Genomic DNA, 18,276 nt, shown 5'->3' on the forward strand with positions numbered 1-18,276 from the left:
CTCAGTCCTAAATGGCCTACCCCTATCCTTACACTGTGACCCCTGGTTCTGGACTTCCCCAACATCAGGACCAATCTACCCGCATCTAACCTGTCCAGTCCCGTCAGAATTTTATATGTTTCTATGAGATCCCCTCTCATCCTTCTAAACTCCAGTGAATACAGGCCCAGTCGATCCAATCTCTCCTCATATGTCAGTCCTGCCGTCCCGGGAATCAATCTGGTGAACCTTCGCTGCACTCCCTCAATAGCAAGAACGTCCTTCCTCAGATTAGGAGACCAAAACTGAACACAATATTCCCAGTGAGGCCTCACCAAGGCTCTGTACAACTGCAGTAAGACCTCCCTGCTCCTATACTCAAATCCCCTAGCTATAAAGGCTAACATATCATTTGCCTTCTTCACCGCCTGCTGTACCTGCATGCTAACTTTCAATGACTGATGTACCATGGCACCCAGGTCTCGTTGCACCTCTCCTTTTCCTAATCTGCTGCCATTCAAATAATATTTTGCCTTCGTGTTTTTGCCACCAAAGTGGATAACCTCACATTTATCCACATTATACTGCATCTGCCATTCGTTTGCCCACTCACCTAACCTGTCCAAGTCACCCTGCAGCCTTTTAGCATCCTCCTCACAGCTCACACCGCCACCCAGCTTAGTGTCATCTGTAAACTTGGAGATATTACACTCAATTCCCTCATCCAGATCATTAATGTATATTGTAAATAGCTGGGGTCCCAGCACTGAGCCCTGCGGCATCCCACTAGTCACTGCCTGCCATTCTGAAAAGGACCCGTTTATCCCGACTCTGCTTCGTGTCTGCCAACCAGTTCTCTATCCACGACAGTACATTACCCCCAATACCATGTGCTTTAATTTTGCACACCAATCTCTGGTGTGGGACCTTGTCAAAAGCCTTTTGAAAGTCCAAATACTGCACATCTGCCGGTTCTCCCTTGTCCACTCTACCAGTTACATCCTCAAAAAATTCTAGAAGATTTGTCAAGAAGGATTTCCCTTTCATAGATCCATGCTGACTTGGACCGATCGTGTCACTGCTTTCCAAATGCGCTGCTATTTCATCTTTAATAATTGATTCCAACATTTTCCCCACTACTGATGTCAGGCTAACCGGTCTATAATTACCCACCTTCTCGCTCCCTCCCTTCTTAAAAAGTGGTGTTACATTAGCTATCCTCCAGTCCATATGAACTGATCCAGAGTCGATAGACTGTTAGAAAATGATCACCAATGCATCCACTATTTCTAGGGCTACTTCCTTAAGTACTCTAGGATGCAGACTATCAGGCCCCGGGGATTTATCGGCCTTCAATCCCATCAATTTCCCTAACACAATTTCTCGCCGAATAAGGATTTCCTTCAGTTCCTCCTTCTCACTAGACCCTCGGTCCCTTAGTATTTCCGGAAGGTTATTTGTGTCTTCCTTCGTGAAGAGAGAACCAAAGTATTTGTTTAACTGGTCCACCATTTCTTTGTTATCCATTATAAATTCACCTGAATCTGACTGCAAGGGACCTACGTTTGTCTTCACTAATCTTTTTCTCTTCACATATCTATAGAAGCTTTTGCAGTCAGTTTTTATGTTCCCGGCAAGCTTCCTCTCATACTCTATTATCCCCCTCCTAGTTAAACCCTAATTAAACACAGAAGGAAGTAGGGTGCGATGGGCCGAATGGCCTCCGGTGCTTTATCATTCTCTGATTCTATGTTGTGTATATTGAACATGTTTTTATGAATGTAGAAAAACAATGATCTGGAGGCAGAGAAGCAATTTTCCAACACTCAGCACCTTAGTTCGAAATGGTGTGCACTAAGTTGCAATCTATAAGAGCGGATCCCATTTAATGTTGAGGAGAATGTGGTGTTTGGTAGCTTTGTGAAACAGGCTGCAATAAGTTAGATTTGAATGTTACCTTTCTCTAGCATCCTTTCAGTAAAGGAGATGCCATAGAATTGGCACATTTTCAGGATTTTCTCATATTCCATCAGACACCGTTGTCGATATGTGTTGGCTTTCTCCCCCATCTCTCCTCGCATTGTTGTCGGTAGAGAATGGCAGGCCATGGAACGCTTCTCTCCGCTCACATGCAGACACTTTTCCATCAAATCCATGTGATACAGTTTGCTCTACAGGGTTCAGAGAACATGGCCAATTAATGGTAAATACTCAACCTGTCATGTATGTATGTTTGGTTATACTAGCCACCAGGTGGCGCCACTGTCGGAGGTCATTGGGCTGTGCGCACATGTGTGCGGCCCAGGTATAAAAGGCCAGCCATCTTGTAGTGTAATCACTTTGGGCCCTAATAAAGTCGAGCCAGGTCTGTACCTGTTCGGAGTTTACAGTATTCAGTCCATTGAGTTGTTGCATACACAACACAACCATACCTCTCAGATTAGCGGATATTTCAGTGAGTAAATTGACTGCACCATAGCAACCAAGAGAATCCCATTATGCCTCCATGTCCAAGGGATAGTTCTCTCTCCTGATCACTATCGATTATTTCCAATGGAATGTGCAGTGGAAGTGTCATTGTTGACCACAGACTTACTGAATACCTTTCTCTCACTGTACAGACTCACCAATGAAGAGCAGCCTCTTGGAAGAAACACTGGTGGAGTTAAAGCACAGTGATACTGAAGATGTACTTCCAAGGAGGGAGCAAATACAGACAAGAGCAAAAACGAAAATGAGCAAATGTCTGGGGGTGCTGTAAGATCTAGGATTGCGCTGTGAGGTCGGGGGGGGGGTGGGGGGCAGTGGTGTGAGGGTGGGGGGTGAGCGGTGAGGGCGGGGGGGGGAAGCTGTGAGGGCGGGGGGGGTGAGCTGTGAGGGCGGGGTGGCGGTGAGCTGTGAGGGCGGGGTGGGAGCTGTGAGGGCGGGGGGGGAGCTGTGAGGGCGGGGGGGGTGAGCTGTGAGGGCAGGGGAGGAGCTGTGAGGGCGGGGGGGCGGTGAGCTGTGAGGGCGGGGGGGTGAGCTGTGAGGGCGGGGTGAGCTGTGAGGGCGGGGGGGGCGGGGGGCGGGGTGAGCTGTGAGGGCGGGGGGGGGAGGTGAGCTGTGAGGGCGGGGGGGGTGGGGTGAGCTGTGAGGGCGGGGGGTGCGGGGTGAGCTGTGAGGGCGAGGGGGTGGGCGGGGTGAGCTGTGAGGGCAGGGGGAGGGGGTGAGCTGTGAGGGCGGGGGGGGGGGATGGGTGGGGGATGGGGGGAGCTGTGGGGGAGGGGGTGCTCAGACAAAGTCCTGCAATTTTTTACCCTTGAAGTATTTATCCAATTCTCTTTTGAAAGTTTGATAGAATCCGCTTCCACTATCCCTTCCACCAGCATTATAGATCAAAACAACTCACTGCGTAAAACATTTGTTCCTCATCTCCCATCTGGTTCTTTAGAGGGAGCTTTACACTGCCCTGGGAGTGTTTGATGGGGACAGTGTAGAGGGAGCTTTACTCTATATCTAACCCGTGCTGTACCTGCCCTGGGAGTGTTTGATGGGGACAGTGTCGTGGGAGCTTTACTCTGTATCTAACCCGTGCTGTACCTGCCCTGGGAGTGTTTGATGGGACAGTGTGGCGGGAGCTTGACTCTGTATCTAACCCCGTACTGTACCTGCCCTGGGAGTGTTTGATGGGACAGTGTGGAGGGAGCTTTACTCTGTATTTAACCCCGTACTGTACCTGCCCTGAGAATGACTGAGGTTTACAGTAAATGGAAAAGGTGATGGTTCCTTTTGCCCTATCCTGCTTCTTTCCCATATTCGGTGTCAGCCTCAGTGGTAGAACTTTTAATTCGGAGTCAGAATGTTGTTGGTTCAAGTCGTACATCGACCCCAGCCTGCGAGCACCATCGGAGCAGGCCGGGGAGCGGAAGGAGCAGCATGGGGGCGTACCACTCCAGGGAGCAGCACGTGCTGGAACAGGAGAGCAACGGCAGTGAAGAATGGATTGGACGTCACCAAGATCCTGGTGGAGCTGATTGGAGTGTAGGCAGCTACAGCAGGAGCGGCGAGGTCAGGGCGAAGGAGCGGTGAGTGATCATGGAGCAAAGTGGTTGGGGCCCAGGGGAGGTGTGAGTTCGGGGCCCAGAAGAGGTGAGGGCCCAGGGGCAACATGGGCCAGCCCACACTGCGATATGTGTGCGCACTAGGTCCGTGCAGCAGAGCAGGTTTCCAGTCGTCTTGGTTAATCCTTGCTACTGGACCAAGACCTAGCTCTGTCAAGTCTGTGTGGTGGCTGGTGTACATCGGCCACCACATGTTAAACAAATCCACGCACAGACATCTTCCACCCTTCAGGATGTAGTTCGGGATCCGGAATATTAGTTCCTTCCTAGAAACACCTGTGAACTTTTTGGCGTGGAAGCAAGTTTCCTCGATTCGAGGGACTGCCTATGATGATGATGACATAGACTTGAGCACATAATCTCGGCCGACACTGGGTGCGCTGCACTGTCAGAGGTGCTGTCTTTCAGATGAGACGTTAAACCAAGGCCCCATCTGCCCTTCCAAGTGATACAGAAGATCCCGTGGCACTATTTGAAGAAGAGCAGGAATTCTCCCGGTCGCCTCACCATCCATCACAAAAACAGATTGTCTGCTCATTTATCTCATTGCTGATTGGGGTATCTTGCTGTGTGCAAATTTTCCGAAGCAGTGACTACACTTCAAAAGTACAACTGTCTGTCGAAAGGTCATCGACCTGAAACGTTAACTCTTTCTCTCTCCACAGATGCTGCCTGACCTGCTTTGTATTTCCAGCATTTTCTGTTTTTATTGCAGGTTTCCAGCATTCACAGTTATTAAATGTACTTCACTGGCTGTAAAGCACTTTGGGTGTCCTGCACATATGGAAGGCTCGATACAAATGCAAGATTTCTTTCTAATTCATATTCCAAAATTCAAAAAGCACCCCTGGAAATAAACTCTGCAGATTCCAATGGAGTGATTGTAGAGCGTTCGTTGTGCTGGTCTTACCTTTAATGTGCTTTTGATAGTCTGATCCCTCTTTTCGAGTTGCTCCAGTTCTTCAACTGTGAATGGCCTCCGTTCACTCAGATTAACTGCTGGTACCTTTAGGTAACTTGAACTTTTGCACAAGGCACAGTGGCCTCGCACAGTGCTGGTCACAACTGATGCAACTTTATTTGGCTGGTGGTTCGATTGAACGATCCCTGGCAAACATCCCACTGGAATTAAAAATAACAAAAATTTACAAATATTACAAGAAAACTGCTGTATCTGTCGCTACTGCTGCATAAAAGAACCTGGGACCAGGGCTTAAAATTAGCGAGAGAGAAATGGGGAAAGTCCCTTGGATTGTACCTGCCCTGACAATTCGGCAGAATGGAAAAGGAGGGAAGTGTAGCCAGGCTAATAAACGATGACACAAGGATTCTTGGCTCGGGAGATGAGGAAGTAGAATCAGGGAGAGCGCAGATCTCTATCCGGGAGTGAGTGAGGAGATATCTATCCAGGAGTGAGTGAAGAGATCTCTATCCAGGAGTGAGTGAAGAGATCTATATCTGGCAATGAGTGAGGAGATCTATATCCAGGAGTGAGTGAGGAGACCTCTATCCAGGAGTGAGTGGGGAGATCTCTATCCAGGAGTGAGTGGGGAGATCTATATCCAGGAGTGAGTGGGGAGATCTATATCCAGGAGTGAGTGAGGAGATCTATATCCAGGAGTGAGTGAGGAGATCTCTATCTGTCAGTGAGTGAGGATATCTCTATCCGGGAGTGAGTGAGGAGATCTCTATCTGACAGTGAGTGGGGAGATCTCTATCCAGGAGTGAGTGAGGAGATCTCTATCCAGGAGTGAGTGAGGAGATCTCTATCCAGGAGTGAGTGAGGAGATCTATATCTGGCAGTGAGTTAGGAGATCTATATCCAGGAGTGAGTGAGGAGATCTCTATCCAGGGGTGAGTGAGGAGATCTCTATCTGGCAGTGAGTGGGGAGATCTATATCCGGGAGTGAGTCGGGAGATCTCTATCCAGGAGTGAGTGGGGAGATCTCTACCCAGGAGTGAGTGGGGAGATCTATATCCAGGAGTGAGTGAGGAGATCTATATCCGGGAGTGAGTGAGGAGATCTATTTCCAGGAGTGAGTGGGGAGATCTCTATACAGGAGTGAGTGGAGAGATCTCTATCAGGGAGTGAGTGAGATCTCTATCCAGGAGTGAGTGAGGAGATCTATAGCCGGCAGTGAGTGGGGAGATCTCTATCCAGGAGTGAGTGAGGAGATCTCTATCTGGCAGTGAGTGGGAAGATCTATATCCGGGAGTGGGTAGATCTCTATCCAGGAGTGAGTGGGGAGATCTATATCCAGGAGTGAGTGAGGAGATCTATATCCAGGAGTGAGTGAGGAGATCTATATCCAGGAGTGAGTGAGGAGATCTCTATCTGGCAGTGAGTGGGGAGATCTATATCCGGGAGTGAGTCGGGAGATCTCTATCCAGGAGTGAGTGGGGAGATCTCTACCCAGGAGTGAGTGGGGAGATCTATATCCAGGAGTGAGTGAGGAGATCTATATCCGGGAGTGAGTGAGGAGATCTATTTCCAGGAGTGAGTGGGGAGATCTCTATACAGGAGTGAGTGGAGAGATCTCTATCAGGGAGTGAGTGAGATCTCTATCCAGGAGTGAGTGAGGAGATCTATAGCCGGCAGTGAGTGGGGAGATCTCTATCCAGGAGTGAGTGAGGAGATCTCTATCTGGCAGTGAGTGGGAAGATCTATATCCGGGAGTGGGTAGATCTCTATCCAGGAGTGAGTGGGGAGATCTATATCCAGGAGTGAGTGAGGAGATCTATATCCAGGAGTGAGTGAGGAGATCTCTATCTGGCAGTGAGTGGTGAGATCTATATCCGGGAGTGAGTGGGGAGATCTCTATCCAGGAGTGAGTGGAGATATCTATATGCAGGAGTGGGGAGATCTATATCCAGGAGTGAGTGGGGAGATCTCTATCCAGGAGTGAGTGGGGAGATCTATATCCAGGAGTGAGTGAGGAGATCTATATCCAGGAGTGAGGAGATCTATATCCAGGAGTGAGTGGGGAGATCTCTATACAGGAGTGAGTGGGGAGATCTCTATCTGGGAGTGAGTAGATCTCTATCCGGGAGTGAGTGAGGAGATCTATTTCTGGGAGTGAGTGAGGAGATCTCTATTCGTGAGTGAGTGAGGAGATCTTTATCCAGGAGTGAATGAGGAGATCTCTATCCGGGAGTGAGCGAGGAGATCTCTACCTGGCAGTGAGTGGGGAGATCTCTATCCAGGAGTGAGTGAGGAGATCTCTATCCTGGAGTGAGTGAGGAGATCTCTATCTGGGATTGCGGAGCTCTCATTCCGGGAGTGAGTGCGGAGATCTCTATCCGGGAGTGAGGAGATCTCATTCTTGGAGTGGGGAGCTCTCATTCCGGGAGTGAGTGGGGAGATATCTATCCGGGAGTGAGGAGATCTCATTCCGGGAGTGGGGAGATCTCATTCTGGGAGTGAGTGGGGAGATCTCTACCCGGGATTGCGGAGATCTCTATCCGGGAGTGAGTGAGGAGATCTCTATCCGGAATTGTGTAGATCTCTATCTGGGGGTGAGTGAGGAGATCTCTATCCGGGAGTGATAGCGGAGATCTCTATCCAGGAGTGAGTGGGGAGATCTATATCCAGGAGTGGGTGAGGAGATCTCTATCCAGGAGTGAGTGAGGAGATCTATATCTGGCAGTGAGTGGGGAGACCGATATCCGGGAGTGAGTGGGGAGATCTATATCCAGGAGTGAGTGAGGAGATCTATATCTGGGAGTGAGTGAGGAGATCTATATCCGGGAGTGAGTGAAGAGATCTTTATCCAGGAGTGAGTGAGGAGATCTCTATCCGGGAGTGAGTGAGGAGATCTCTATCCGGGAGTGAGTGAGGAGATCTCTACCTGGCAGTCAGTGGGGAGATCTCTATCCAGGAGCGAGTGAGGATATCTCTATCCGGGAGTGAGTGAGGAGATCCCTATCCGGGAGTGAGTGAGGAGATCTCTATCTGGGATTGCGGAGCTCTCATTCCGGGAGTGAGTGTGGAGATCTCTATCCGGGAGTGAGGAGATCTCATTTCGGGAGTGGGGAGATCTCATTCCGGAGTGAGTGGGGAGATCTCTATCCGTGATTGCGGAGATCTCTATCCGGGAGTGAGTGAGGAGATCTCTATCCGGGATTGCAGAGATCTCTATCCGGGAGTGAGTGGTGAGATCTCTATCCGGGAGTGGGGAGATATCTATCCGGAAGTGGAGAGATCTCTATCCGGGAGTGGGGAGATCTCTAACCAGCAGTGAGTGGGGAGATCTCTATCCAGGAGTGGGGAGATCTCTATCGGGGAGTGAGTGGGGAGATCTCTATCCAGGAGTGAGGAGATCTCTATCCGGGAGTGAGTGCAGAGATCTCTATCCGGGAGTAAGGAGATTTCTCGCCGGGAGTGAGGAGATCTCTATCTGGGAGTCAGTGTGGTGATCTCTATCCGGGAGTGAGGAGATCTCTCATCGAGAGTGAGGTGATCTTTATCCGGGAGTGAGTAAGGGGATCGCTATCCGGGAGTGAGTGTGGAGATCTCTATCTGGGTGTGTGGAGATCTCTATCCGTGAGTGAGGAGATCTATATCCGGGAGTGAGTGCGGAGATCTATATCCGTGAGTGAGGAGATCTCTATCCGGGAGTGAGTAGATCTCTATCTGGCAGTGAGTGCAGAGATTTCGGGAGTGAGGAGATCACTATCCGGGAGTGGGGAGATCACTATCCGGGAGTGTGGAGATCTATATCCGAGTGTGAGGAAATCTCTATCCTGGAGTGACAGGGGAGAACTCTATCCGGGAGTGAGGAGATCTATATCTGGGATTGAGTGGGGAGATCTCTATCCGGGAGTGAGGAGATCTCTATCCGGGATTGAGTGGGGACATCTCTATCCGGGAGTGAGGAGATCTCTATCCGGGAGTGCGGAGATCTCTACCCAGGAGTGAGCAGATCTCTATCCGGGAGTGAGTGGGGAGATCTCTATCCAGGAGTGAGGAGATCTCTATCCGGGAGTGAGTGCGGAGATCTCTATCCGGGAGTAAGGAGATTTCTCGCCGGGAGTGAGGAGATCTCTATCTGGGAGTCAGTGTGGCGATGTCTATCCGGGAGTGAGGAGATCTCTCATCGAGAGTGAGGTGAGCTTTATCCGGGAGTGAGTGAGGGGATCGCTATCCGGGAGTGAGTGTGGAGATCTCTATCTGGGTGTGTGGAGATCTCTATCCGTGAGTGAGGAGATCTCTATCCGGGAATGAGTGCAGAGATCTATATCCGTGAGTGAGGAGATCTCTATCCGGGAGTGAGTAGATCTCTATCTGGCAGTGAGTGCGGAGATTTCACGAGTGAAGAGATCACTATCCGGGAGTGGGGAGATCACTATCTGGGAGTGTGGAAATCTATATCCGAGTGTGAGGAAATCTCTATTCTGGAGTGACTGGGGAGATCTCTATCCGGGAGTGAGGAGATCGATATCTGGGATTGAGTGGGGAGATCTCTATCCGGGAGTGAGAAGATCTCTATCCGGGATTGAGTGGGCCATCTCTATCTGGGAGTGAGGAGATCTCTATCCGGGAATGCGGAGATCTCTACCCAGGAGTGAGCAGATCTCTATCCGGGAGTGAGTGGGGAGATCTCTATCCGGGAGTGAGTGGGGAGATCTCTATCCAGCAGTGAGTGGGGAGATCGCTATCCAGGAGTGGGGAGATCTCTATCGGGGAGTGAGTGGGGAGATCTCTATCCAGGAGTGAGGAGATCTCTATCCGGGAGTGAGTGCGGAGATCTCTATTCGGGAGTGAGGAGATTTCTCGCCGGGAGTGAGGAGATCTCTATCCGGGAGTGAGGAGGTTTCTCGCCGGGAGTGAGGAGATCTCTATCCGGGAGTGAGCGAGGAGATCGCTATCCGGGAGTGAGTGTGGAGATCTTTATCTGGGAGTGAGGAGATCTATATCCGGGAGTGAGGAGATCTCTATCCGGGTGTTTGGAGATCTCTATCTGTGAGTGAGGAGATCTCTATCCGGGAGTGAGTGCGGAGATCTATATACGTGAGTGAAGAGATCTCTATCCGGGAGTGAGTAGATCTCTATCTGGCAGTGAGTGCGGAGATTTTGGGTGTGAGGAGATCACTATCCGGGAGTGGGGAGATCATTATCCGGGAGTGTGGTGATCTATATCCGAGTGTGAGGAAATCTATATCTTGGAGTGACTGGGGAGATCTCTATCCGGGAGTGAGGAGATCTATATCCGAGATTGAGTGGGGAGATCTCTATCCGGGAGTGAGGAGATCTCTATCCGGGATTGAGTGGGGACAACTCTATCCGGGAGTGAGGGGATCTCTATCCGGGAGTGCGGATATCTCTACCCAGGAGTGAGAAGATCTCTATCCGGGAGTGAGTGGGGAGATCTCTATCCGGGAGTGTGGAGATCTCTATCCAGCAGTGAGTGGGGAGATCGCTATCCAGGAGTGGGGAGATCTGTATCGGGGAGTGAGTGAGGAGATCTCTATCTGGAAGTGAGTACGGAGATCTCTATCCGGGAGTGAGGAGATTTCTCGCCGGGAGTGAGGAGATCTCTATCTGGGAGTGAGTGTGCCGATCTCTATCCGGGAGTGAGGAGATCTCTCATTGGGAGTGAGGTGATCTTTATCCGGGAGTGAGTGAGGAGATCACTATCTTGGAGTGTGGAGATCTTTATCTGGGAGTGAGGAGATCTATATCCGGGTGTGTGGAGATCTATATCCGTGAGTGAGGAGATCTCTATCCGGGAGTGAGTAGATCTCTATCTGGCAGTGAGTGCGGAGATTTCAGGAGTGAGGAGATCACTATCCGGGAGTGGGGAGATCACTATCCGGGAGTGTGGAGATGTATATCTGAGTGTGAGGAAATCTCTATCCTGGAGTGACTGGGGAGATCTCTATCCGGGAGTGAGGAGATCTATATCCGGGATTGAGTGGGGAGATCTCTATCCGGGAGTGAGGAGATCTCTATCCGGGATTGAGTGGGGACCTTTCTATCCGAGAGTGAGGAGATCTCTATCCGGGAGTGCGGAGATCTCTACCCAGGGGTGAGAAGATCTCTATCCGGGAGTGAGTGGGGAGATCTCTATCCGGGAGTGTGTAGATCTCTATCCAGCAGTGAGTGGGAAGATCGCTATCCAGGAGTGGGGAGATCTCTATCGGGGAGTGAGTGAGGAGATCTCTATCCAGGAGTGAGTGCGGAGATCTCTATCCGGGACTGAGGAGATTTCTCGCCGGGAGTGAGGAGATCTCTATCTGGGAGTGAGGAGATCTCTCATCGGGAGTGAGGTGATCTTTATCCGGGAGTGAGTGAGGAGGTCGCTATCCGGGAGTGAGTGTGGAGATCTTTATCTGGGAGTGAGGAGATCTATATCCGGGAGTGAGGAGATCGCTATCCGGGTGTGTGGAGATCTCTATACGGGAGTGAGGAGATCTATATCCGAGATTGAGTGGGGGGATCTCTATCCGGGAGTGAGGAGATCTCTATCCGGGATTGAGTGGGTCATCTCTATCCGGGAGTGAGGAGATCTCTATCCGGGAGTGTGGAGATCTCTACCCAGGAGTGAGAAGATCTCTATCCTGGAGTGAGTGGGGAGATCTCTATCCGTGAGTGAGAAGATCTCTATCTGGGAGTGAGTGCGGAGATCTATATCCGTGAGTGAAGAGATCTATATCCGGGAGTGAGTAGATCTCTATCTGGCAGTGCGTGCGGAGATTTCGGGACTGAGGAGATCACTATCCGGGAGTGGGGAGATCACTATCCGGAAGTGTGGAGATCTATATCCGAGATTGATTGAGAACATCTCTATCCGGGAGTGGGCAGATCTCTATCCAGGAGTGAGTGTGGAAATCCCGATCCAGGAGTGCGGAGCTCTCTATCCGCGACTGTTGAGATTTCTATTCGGGAGTGAGGAGATCTCTATTCTGGATTGCGGTGCTCTATACCCGCGAGTGAGGAGATATCTATCCGGAGTGAGGAGATCACTATACTGGATTGCGGAAATCTATATCCGCGAGTGGGCAGATCTCTATCCTGGAGTGGGGAGATCTCTATCCTGGATTGCGGAGATCCCCATCTGCAAGTGAGAAGATCTCTATCTGGGAGTGGGGAGATCTCTATCCAGGAGTGAGTGTAGAAATCCCGATCCTGGAGTGCGGAGCTCTCTTTCCGCGAGTGTTGAGATTTCTATTCGGGAGTGAGGAGATCTCTATTCTGGATTGCGGTGATCTATATCCGCGAGTGAGGAGATATCTATCCGGGAGTGAGGAGATCACTATACTGGATTGCGGAAATCTATATCCGTGAGTGGGCAGATCTCTATCCTGGAGTGAGGAGATCTCTATCCTGGATTGCGGAGATCTCTATCCGGGAGTGAGAAGATCTCTATCCGGGAGTGAGGAGATCTCTATCTAGGAGTGATTGCGGAGATATCTATCCGGGAGTGAGGAGATCTCTATCCTGGATTGCGGGGATCTTCATACGCAAGTGAGAAGATCTCTATCCGGGAGTGGGGAAATCTCCATCCGGGAGTTAGTGCGGAGATCTCTATCTGGGAGTGAGGAGATCTCTATCCGGGAGTGTGGATATCTCTATCCGGGAGTGAGGAGATCTCTATCCGGGAGTGAGGAGATCTCTATCCGGGAGTAAGGAGATCTCTATCCGGGAGTGAGTGAGCAGATCTCTATCCGGGAGTGAGGAGATCTCTATCTGGGAGTGGGGAGATCTCTATCCGGGAGTGAGGATATCTCTATCCGGGATTACGGGGGCCTCTATCCGAGAGTGAGGAGATCTATATCCTGGATTGTAGAGATCTCTATCCTGGAGTGAGAAGATCTCTATCCGGGAGTGGGGAAATCTCTATCTGGGAGTGAGAAGATCTATATCCTGGAGTGCAGAGATCTATACCTGGGAGTGAGGAGATCCATATCTGGAATTGCAGAGATCTCCATCCGGGAGATCTCTATCTGGGATTACGGAAATCTATATTTCCATCTGCAAGTGAGAAGATCTCTATCCGGGAGTGGGGAAATCTCCATCCGGGAGTGAGTGCGGAGATCTCTATCGTGGAGTGAGGAGACCTCTATCCGGGAGTGTGGATATCTCTATCCAGGAGTGAGGAGATCTCTATCCGTGAGTGAGGAGATCTGGGATTACGGAAATCTATATCTGGGAGATCTCTATGCGGGATCACGGAGATCTCTATCCGGGAGTGAAGAGATCTCTATCCGGGATTGAGGAGATCTCTATCTGGGAGTGAGGAGATCTCTATCCGGGAGTGAGGAGATCTCTATCCTGGATTGTAGATATCTCTATCCTGGAGTGAGAAGATCTCTATCCGGGAGTGGGGAAATCTCTATCTGGGAGTGAGAAGATCTCTATCCTGGAGTGCAGAGATCTATAACTGGGAGATCTCGATCTGGGATTACGGAAATCTATATCCAGGAGTGAGGGGATCTATTTCCGGGAATGAGGAGATCTCAATCCGGGATTGGGGAGATCTCCATCCGGGGGTGGGGAGATCTCTATCCGGGAGTGAGAAGATCTCTATCCTGGATTGCGGAGCTCTCTATTCGCGAGTGAGAAGAACTCTGTCCGGGAGTGAGGAGATCACTATCCGGGAATTATTGTGGATATCTCTATCTGGGAGTAAGAAGATTTCTATCCTGGAGTGCAGAGATCTCTATCCGGGAGTGAGGAGATCTCTATCCTGGATTGCGGAGATTTCCATCTGCAAGTGAGAAGATCTCTATCCGGGAGTGGGGAAATCTCCATCCGGGAGTGAGTGCGGAGATCTCTATCTGGGAGTGAGGAGACCTCTATCCGGGAGTAGGGAAATCTCCATCCAGGAGTGAGTGCGGAGATCTCTATCTGGGAGTGAGGAGATCTCTATCCGGGAGTGTGGATATCTCTATCCGGGAGTGGGGGAATCTCCATCCAGGAGTGAGTGCGTAGATCTCTTTCTGGGAGTGAGGAGATCTCTATCCGGGAGTGAGGAGAGCTCTATCCGGGAGTGGGGAGATCTCTATCCGGGAGTGAGTGCGGAGTTCTCTATCCGGGAGTGAGGAGATCTCTATCCGGGAGTGAGGAGAGCTCTATCCAGGAATGGCCAGATTTCTATCCGGGAGTGAGGAGATTTCTATCCGGCATTACGGAGGTCTCTGTCTGGGAGTGAGGAGATCTCTATTCGTGAGTGATTGTGGAGATCTCTATCCGTGAGTGAGAAGATCTCTATCCAGGAGTGGGGAAATCTCTATCCGGGAGTGAGAAGATCTCTATCCTGGAGTGCAGAGATCTATACCTGTGAATGAGGAGATCTCTATCCGGAATTGAGAAGATCTCCATCCGGAAGATCTCTATCTGGGATTACGGAAATCCATATCTGGGAGTGAGGGTATCTATATCCGGGAATGAGGAGATCTCAATCCGGGAGTGGGGAGATCTCCATCCGGGGATGGGGAGATCTCTATCTGGAAGTGATTGAGGAGATCTCTATCCAGGAGTGGGGAGATCTCTATCCGGGAGTGGGGATATCTCTATCCGGGAGTGAGGAGATCTCTATCCGGGAGTGAGGAGATCTCTATTCGGGATTACGGAGATCCTGATCCGGGAGTGAGGACATCTCTCTCCGGGAGTGGGGAGATCTCAATCCAGGAGTGAGAAGATCTCTGTCCAGGAATTAGGATATCTCTATACGGGAGTGAGAAGATCTCTATCCTGGATTGCAGAGATCTCTATTCGCAAGTGAGAAGATCTCTGTCCGGGAGTGAGGAGATCTCTATCCGGGAATTATTGTGGATATCTCTATCTGGGATTCAGGAGATTTATATCCTGGAGTGCAGAGATCTCTATCCGGGAGTGAGGAGATCTCTATCCTGGATTGCGGAGATTTCCATCTGCAAGTGAGAAGATCTCTATCCGGGAGTGGGGAAATCTCCATCCGGGAGTGAGTGCGGAGATCTCTATCTGGGAGTGAGGAGATCTCTATCCGGGAGTGTGGATATCTCTATCCGGGAGTGAGGAGATCTCTATCCAGGAGTGAGGAGATCTCTATCCAGGAGTGGCCAGATTTCTATCCGGGAGTGAGGAGATTTCTATCCGGGATTACGGAGGTCTCTGTCTTGGAGTGAGGAGATCTCTTTCCGGGAATGATGAGATCCCGATCCGGGAGGGCGGGGATCTCTATCCAGGAGTGAGTGCGGAAATCCCGATCCAGGAGTGTGGAGCTCTCTATCCGCGAGTGAGGAGATCACTATCCTGGATTGCGGAGATCTAAATCCGCAAGTGGGCAGATCTCTATCCTGGAGTGAGGAGATCTCTCTCCGGGAGTGAGGAGATCTCTCTCCGGGAGCGAATAGATCACTATCTGGGAGCAGGGAGATCTCTATTCGGGGGTGATTGCGGAGATCTCTATTCGGGAGAGAGAAGATCTCTATACTGGAGTGAGGAGATCTCTATCCTGGATTGTGGAGATCTCTATCCGGGAGTGAGAAGATTTATATCCGAGAGTGAGGAGATCTCTATCTGGGAGTGGGGAGATCTCTGTCTGTGAGTGGGGAGATCTCTACTCGGGAGTGATTGTGGAGATCTCTATCTGTGAGTGAGAAGATTTCTATCTGGGAGTGGGGAAATCTCTATCCGGGAGTGAGAACATCTCTATTCTTGAGTGCAGAGATCTATACCTGGGAGTGAGGAGATCTCTATCCGGAATTGCGAAGATCTCTATCCGGGAGATCTCTATCATGGATTACGGAAATCTATATCTGGGAGTGAGCGGATCTATATCCGGGAATGAGGAGATCTCCATCCGGGAGTGGGGATATCTCCATCCGGGGGTGGGGAGATCTCTATCTGGAAGTGATTGAGGAGATCTCTATCTGGGAGTGGGGAGATCTCTATCCAGGAGTTGGGATATCTCTATCCGGGAGTGAGGAGATCTCTATCCGGGAGTGGGAATATCTCTATCCTGGAGTGAGGAGATCTATATCCGGGAGTGAGGAGATCTATATGCGGGATTATGGAGATCTCTATCTGGGAGTGAAGAGATTTCTATCCGGGAGTGAGGAGATCTCTATTCGTGAGTGAGAAGATCTCTGTCTGGGAGTGAGGAGATCTCTATCCGGGAATGATTGTGGATATCTCTATCCGGCAGTGAGATCCCGATCCTGGAGTGAGGACATCTCTAACCGGGAGTGGGGAGATCTCTATCCAGGAGTGAGAATACCTCTGTCCAGGAATGAGGATATCTTTATACGGGGATGAGATCTCTATCCTTGATTGAGGAGATCTCTATTCATGAGAAGATCTCTGTCCGGGAGTGAGGAGATCTCTATCCGGGAATGATTGTGGATATCGCTATCTGGGAGTAAGGAGATTTCTATCCTGGAGTGCAGAGATCTCTATCTGGGAGTGAGGAGATCTCTATCCTGGATTGCGGAGATCTCCATCTGCAAGTGAGAAGATTCCTATCCGGGAGTGGGGAGATCTCTATCCAGGAGTGAGTGTGGAAATCCCAATCCAGGAGTGCGGAGCTCTCTATCCACGAGTGTTGAGATTTCTATTCGGGAGTGAGGAGATCTCTATCCTGGATTGCGGTGATCTATATCCGCGAGTGAGGAGATATCTATCCGGAGTGAGGAGATCACTATACTGGATTGCGGAAATCTATATCCGCGAGTGGGCAGATCTCTATCCTGGAGTGGGGAGATCTCTATCCTGGATTGCGGAGATCTCCATCCGCAAGTGAGAAGATCTCTATCCGGGAGTGGGGAGATCTCTATCCAGGAGTGAGTGAAGAAATCCCGATCCAGGAGTGCGGAGCTCTCTATCGGCGAGTGTTGAGATTTCTATTCGGGAGTGAGGAGATCTCTATTCTGGATTGCGGAGATCTCTATTCGCAAGTGAGAAGATCTCTGTCCGGGAGTGAGGAGATCTCTATCCGGGAATTATTGTGGATATCTCTACCTGGGAGTAAGGAGATTTCTATCCTGGAGTGCAGAGATCTCTATCCGGGAGTGAGGAGATCTCTAGCCTGGATTGCGGAGATTTTCATCTGCAAGTGAGAAGATCTCTATCCGTGAGTGGGGAAATCTCCATCCGGGAGTGAGTGCGGAGATCTCTATCTGGGAGTGAGGAGATCTCTATCCGGGAGTGAGGAGATCTCTATCTGGGAGTGAGGAGATCTCTATCTGGGAGTGATGAGATCCCGATCCTGGAGGGCGGAGATCTCTATCCAGAAGTGAGTGCGGAAATCCCGATCCAGGAGTGTGGAGCACTCTATCCGCGACTGTGCAGATCTCTATCCGGAAGTGAGGAGATCACTATCCTGGATTGCGCAGATCTATATCCGCGAGTGGGCAGATCTCTATCCTGGAGTGAGGAGATCTCTCTCCAGGAGTGAGGAGATCTCTCTCCGGAGGTGAGGAGATCACTATCTGGGATCGGGGAGATCTCTATTCGGGAGTGATTGCGGAGGTCTCTATTTGGGAGTGAGAAGATCATTATACTGGAGTGAGGAGATCTCAATCCTGGATTGTGGAGATCTCTATCCGGGAGTGAGAAGATTTATATCCGAGAGTGAGGAGATCTCTATCTGGGAGTGGGGAGATCTCTATCTGTGAGTGGGGAAATCTCAATTCGGGAGTGATAGTGGAGATCTCTATCTGTGAGTGAGAAGATCTCTATCCGGGAGTGGGGAAATCTCTATCCGGGAGTGAGAAGATCTTTATCCTGGAGTGCAGAGATCTATACCTGGGAGTGAGGAGATCTCTATCCGGAATTGTGAAGATCTCTATCCGGGAGATCTCTATCTGGGATTACGGAAATCTATATCTGGGAGTGAGGGGGTCTATATCCGGGAATGAGGAGATCTCAATCCGGGAGTGGGTATATATCCATCCGGGGGTGAGGAGATCTCTATCCGGGAGTGAGGAGATCTCTATCCGGGAGTGAGGAGAGCTCTATCCGGGAGTGGGGATATCTCTATCCGGGAGTGAGGAGATCTCTATCCGGGAGTGAGGAGATCTCTATGCGGGATTATGGAGATCTCTATCTGGGAGTGAAGAGATCTCTATCCGGGAGTGAGGAGATCCCGATCCGGGAGTGGGGATATCTCTATCCGGGAGTGAGGAGATCTCTATCCGGGAGTGAGGAGATCTCTATCCGGGAGTGAGGAGATCTCTATCCAGGAGTGAGGAGAGCTCTATCCGGGAGTGGGGA

General features: G+C 50.5%; 1 protein-coding gene across 1 annotated transcript in view; it reads right to left on the reverse strand.

Moving 5' to 3' along the window:
* The window catches only part of efcab12 (EF-hand calcium binding domain 12), a 287,344-nt gene that overhangs the window by 111,114 nt on the left and 157,954 nt on the right, over nucleotides 1-18,276 (reverse strand). The window contains exons 4-5 of the mRNA XM_070894837.1: nucleotides 4,990-5,201; nucleotides 1,937-2,150 (exon numbers count right to left, since the gene is read on the reverse strand). Coding sequence (XP_070750938.1) covers nucleotides 1,937-2,150; nucleotides 4,990-5,201 — 426 coding nt within the window. The remainder of the gene's footprint in view (nucleotides 1-1,936; nucleotides 2,151-4,989; nucleotides 5,202-18,276) is intronic.

Source organism: Pristiophorus japonicus, chromosome 12 (assembly GCF_044704955.1).
Source record: "Pristiophorus japonicus isolate sPriJap1 chromosome 12, sPriJap1.hap1, whole genome shotgun sequence".
In the NCBI taxonomy this organism is placed as follows: Eukaryota; Metazoa; Chordata; class Chondrichthyes; family Pristiophoridae; genus Pristiophorus; species Pristiophorus japonicus.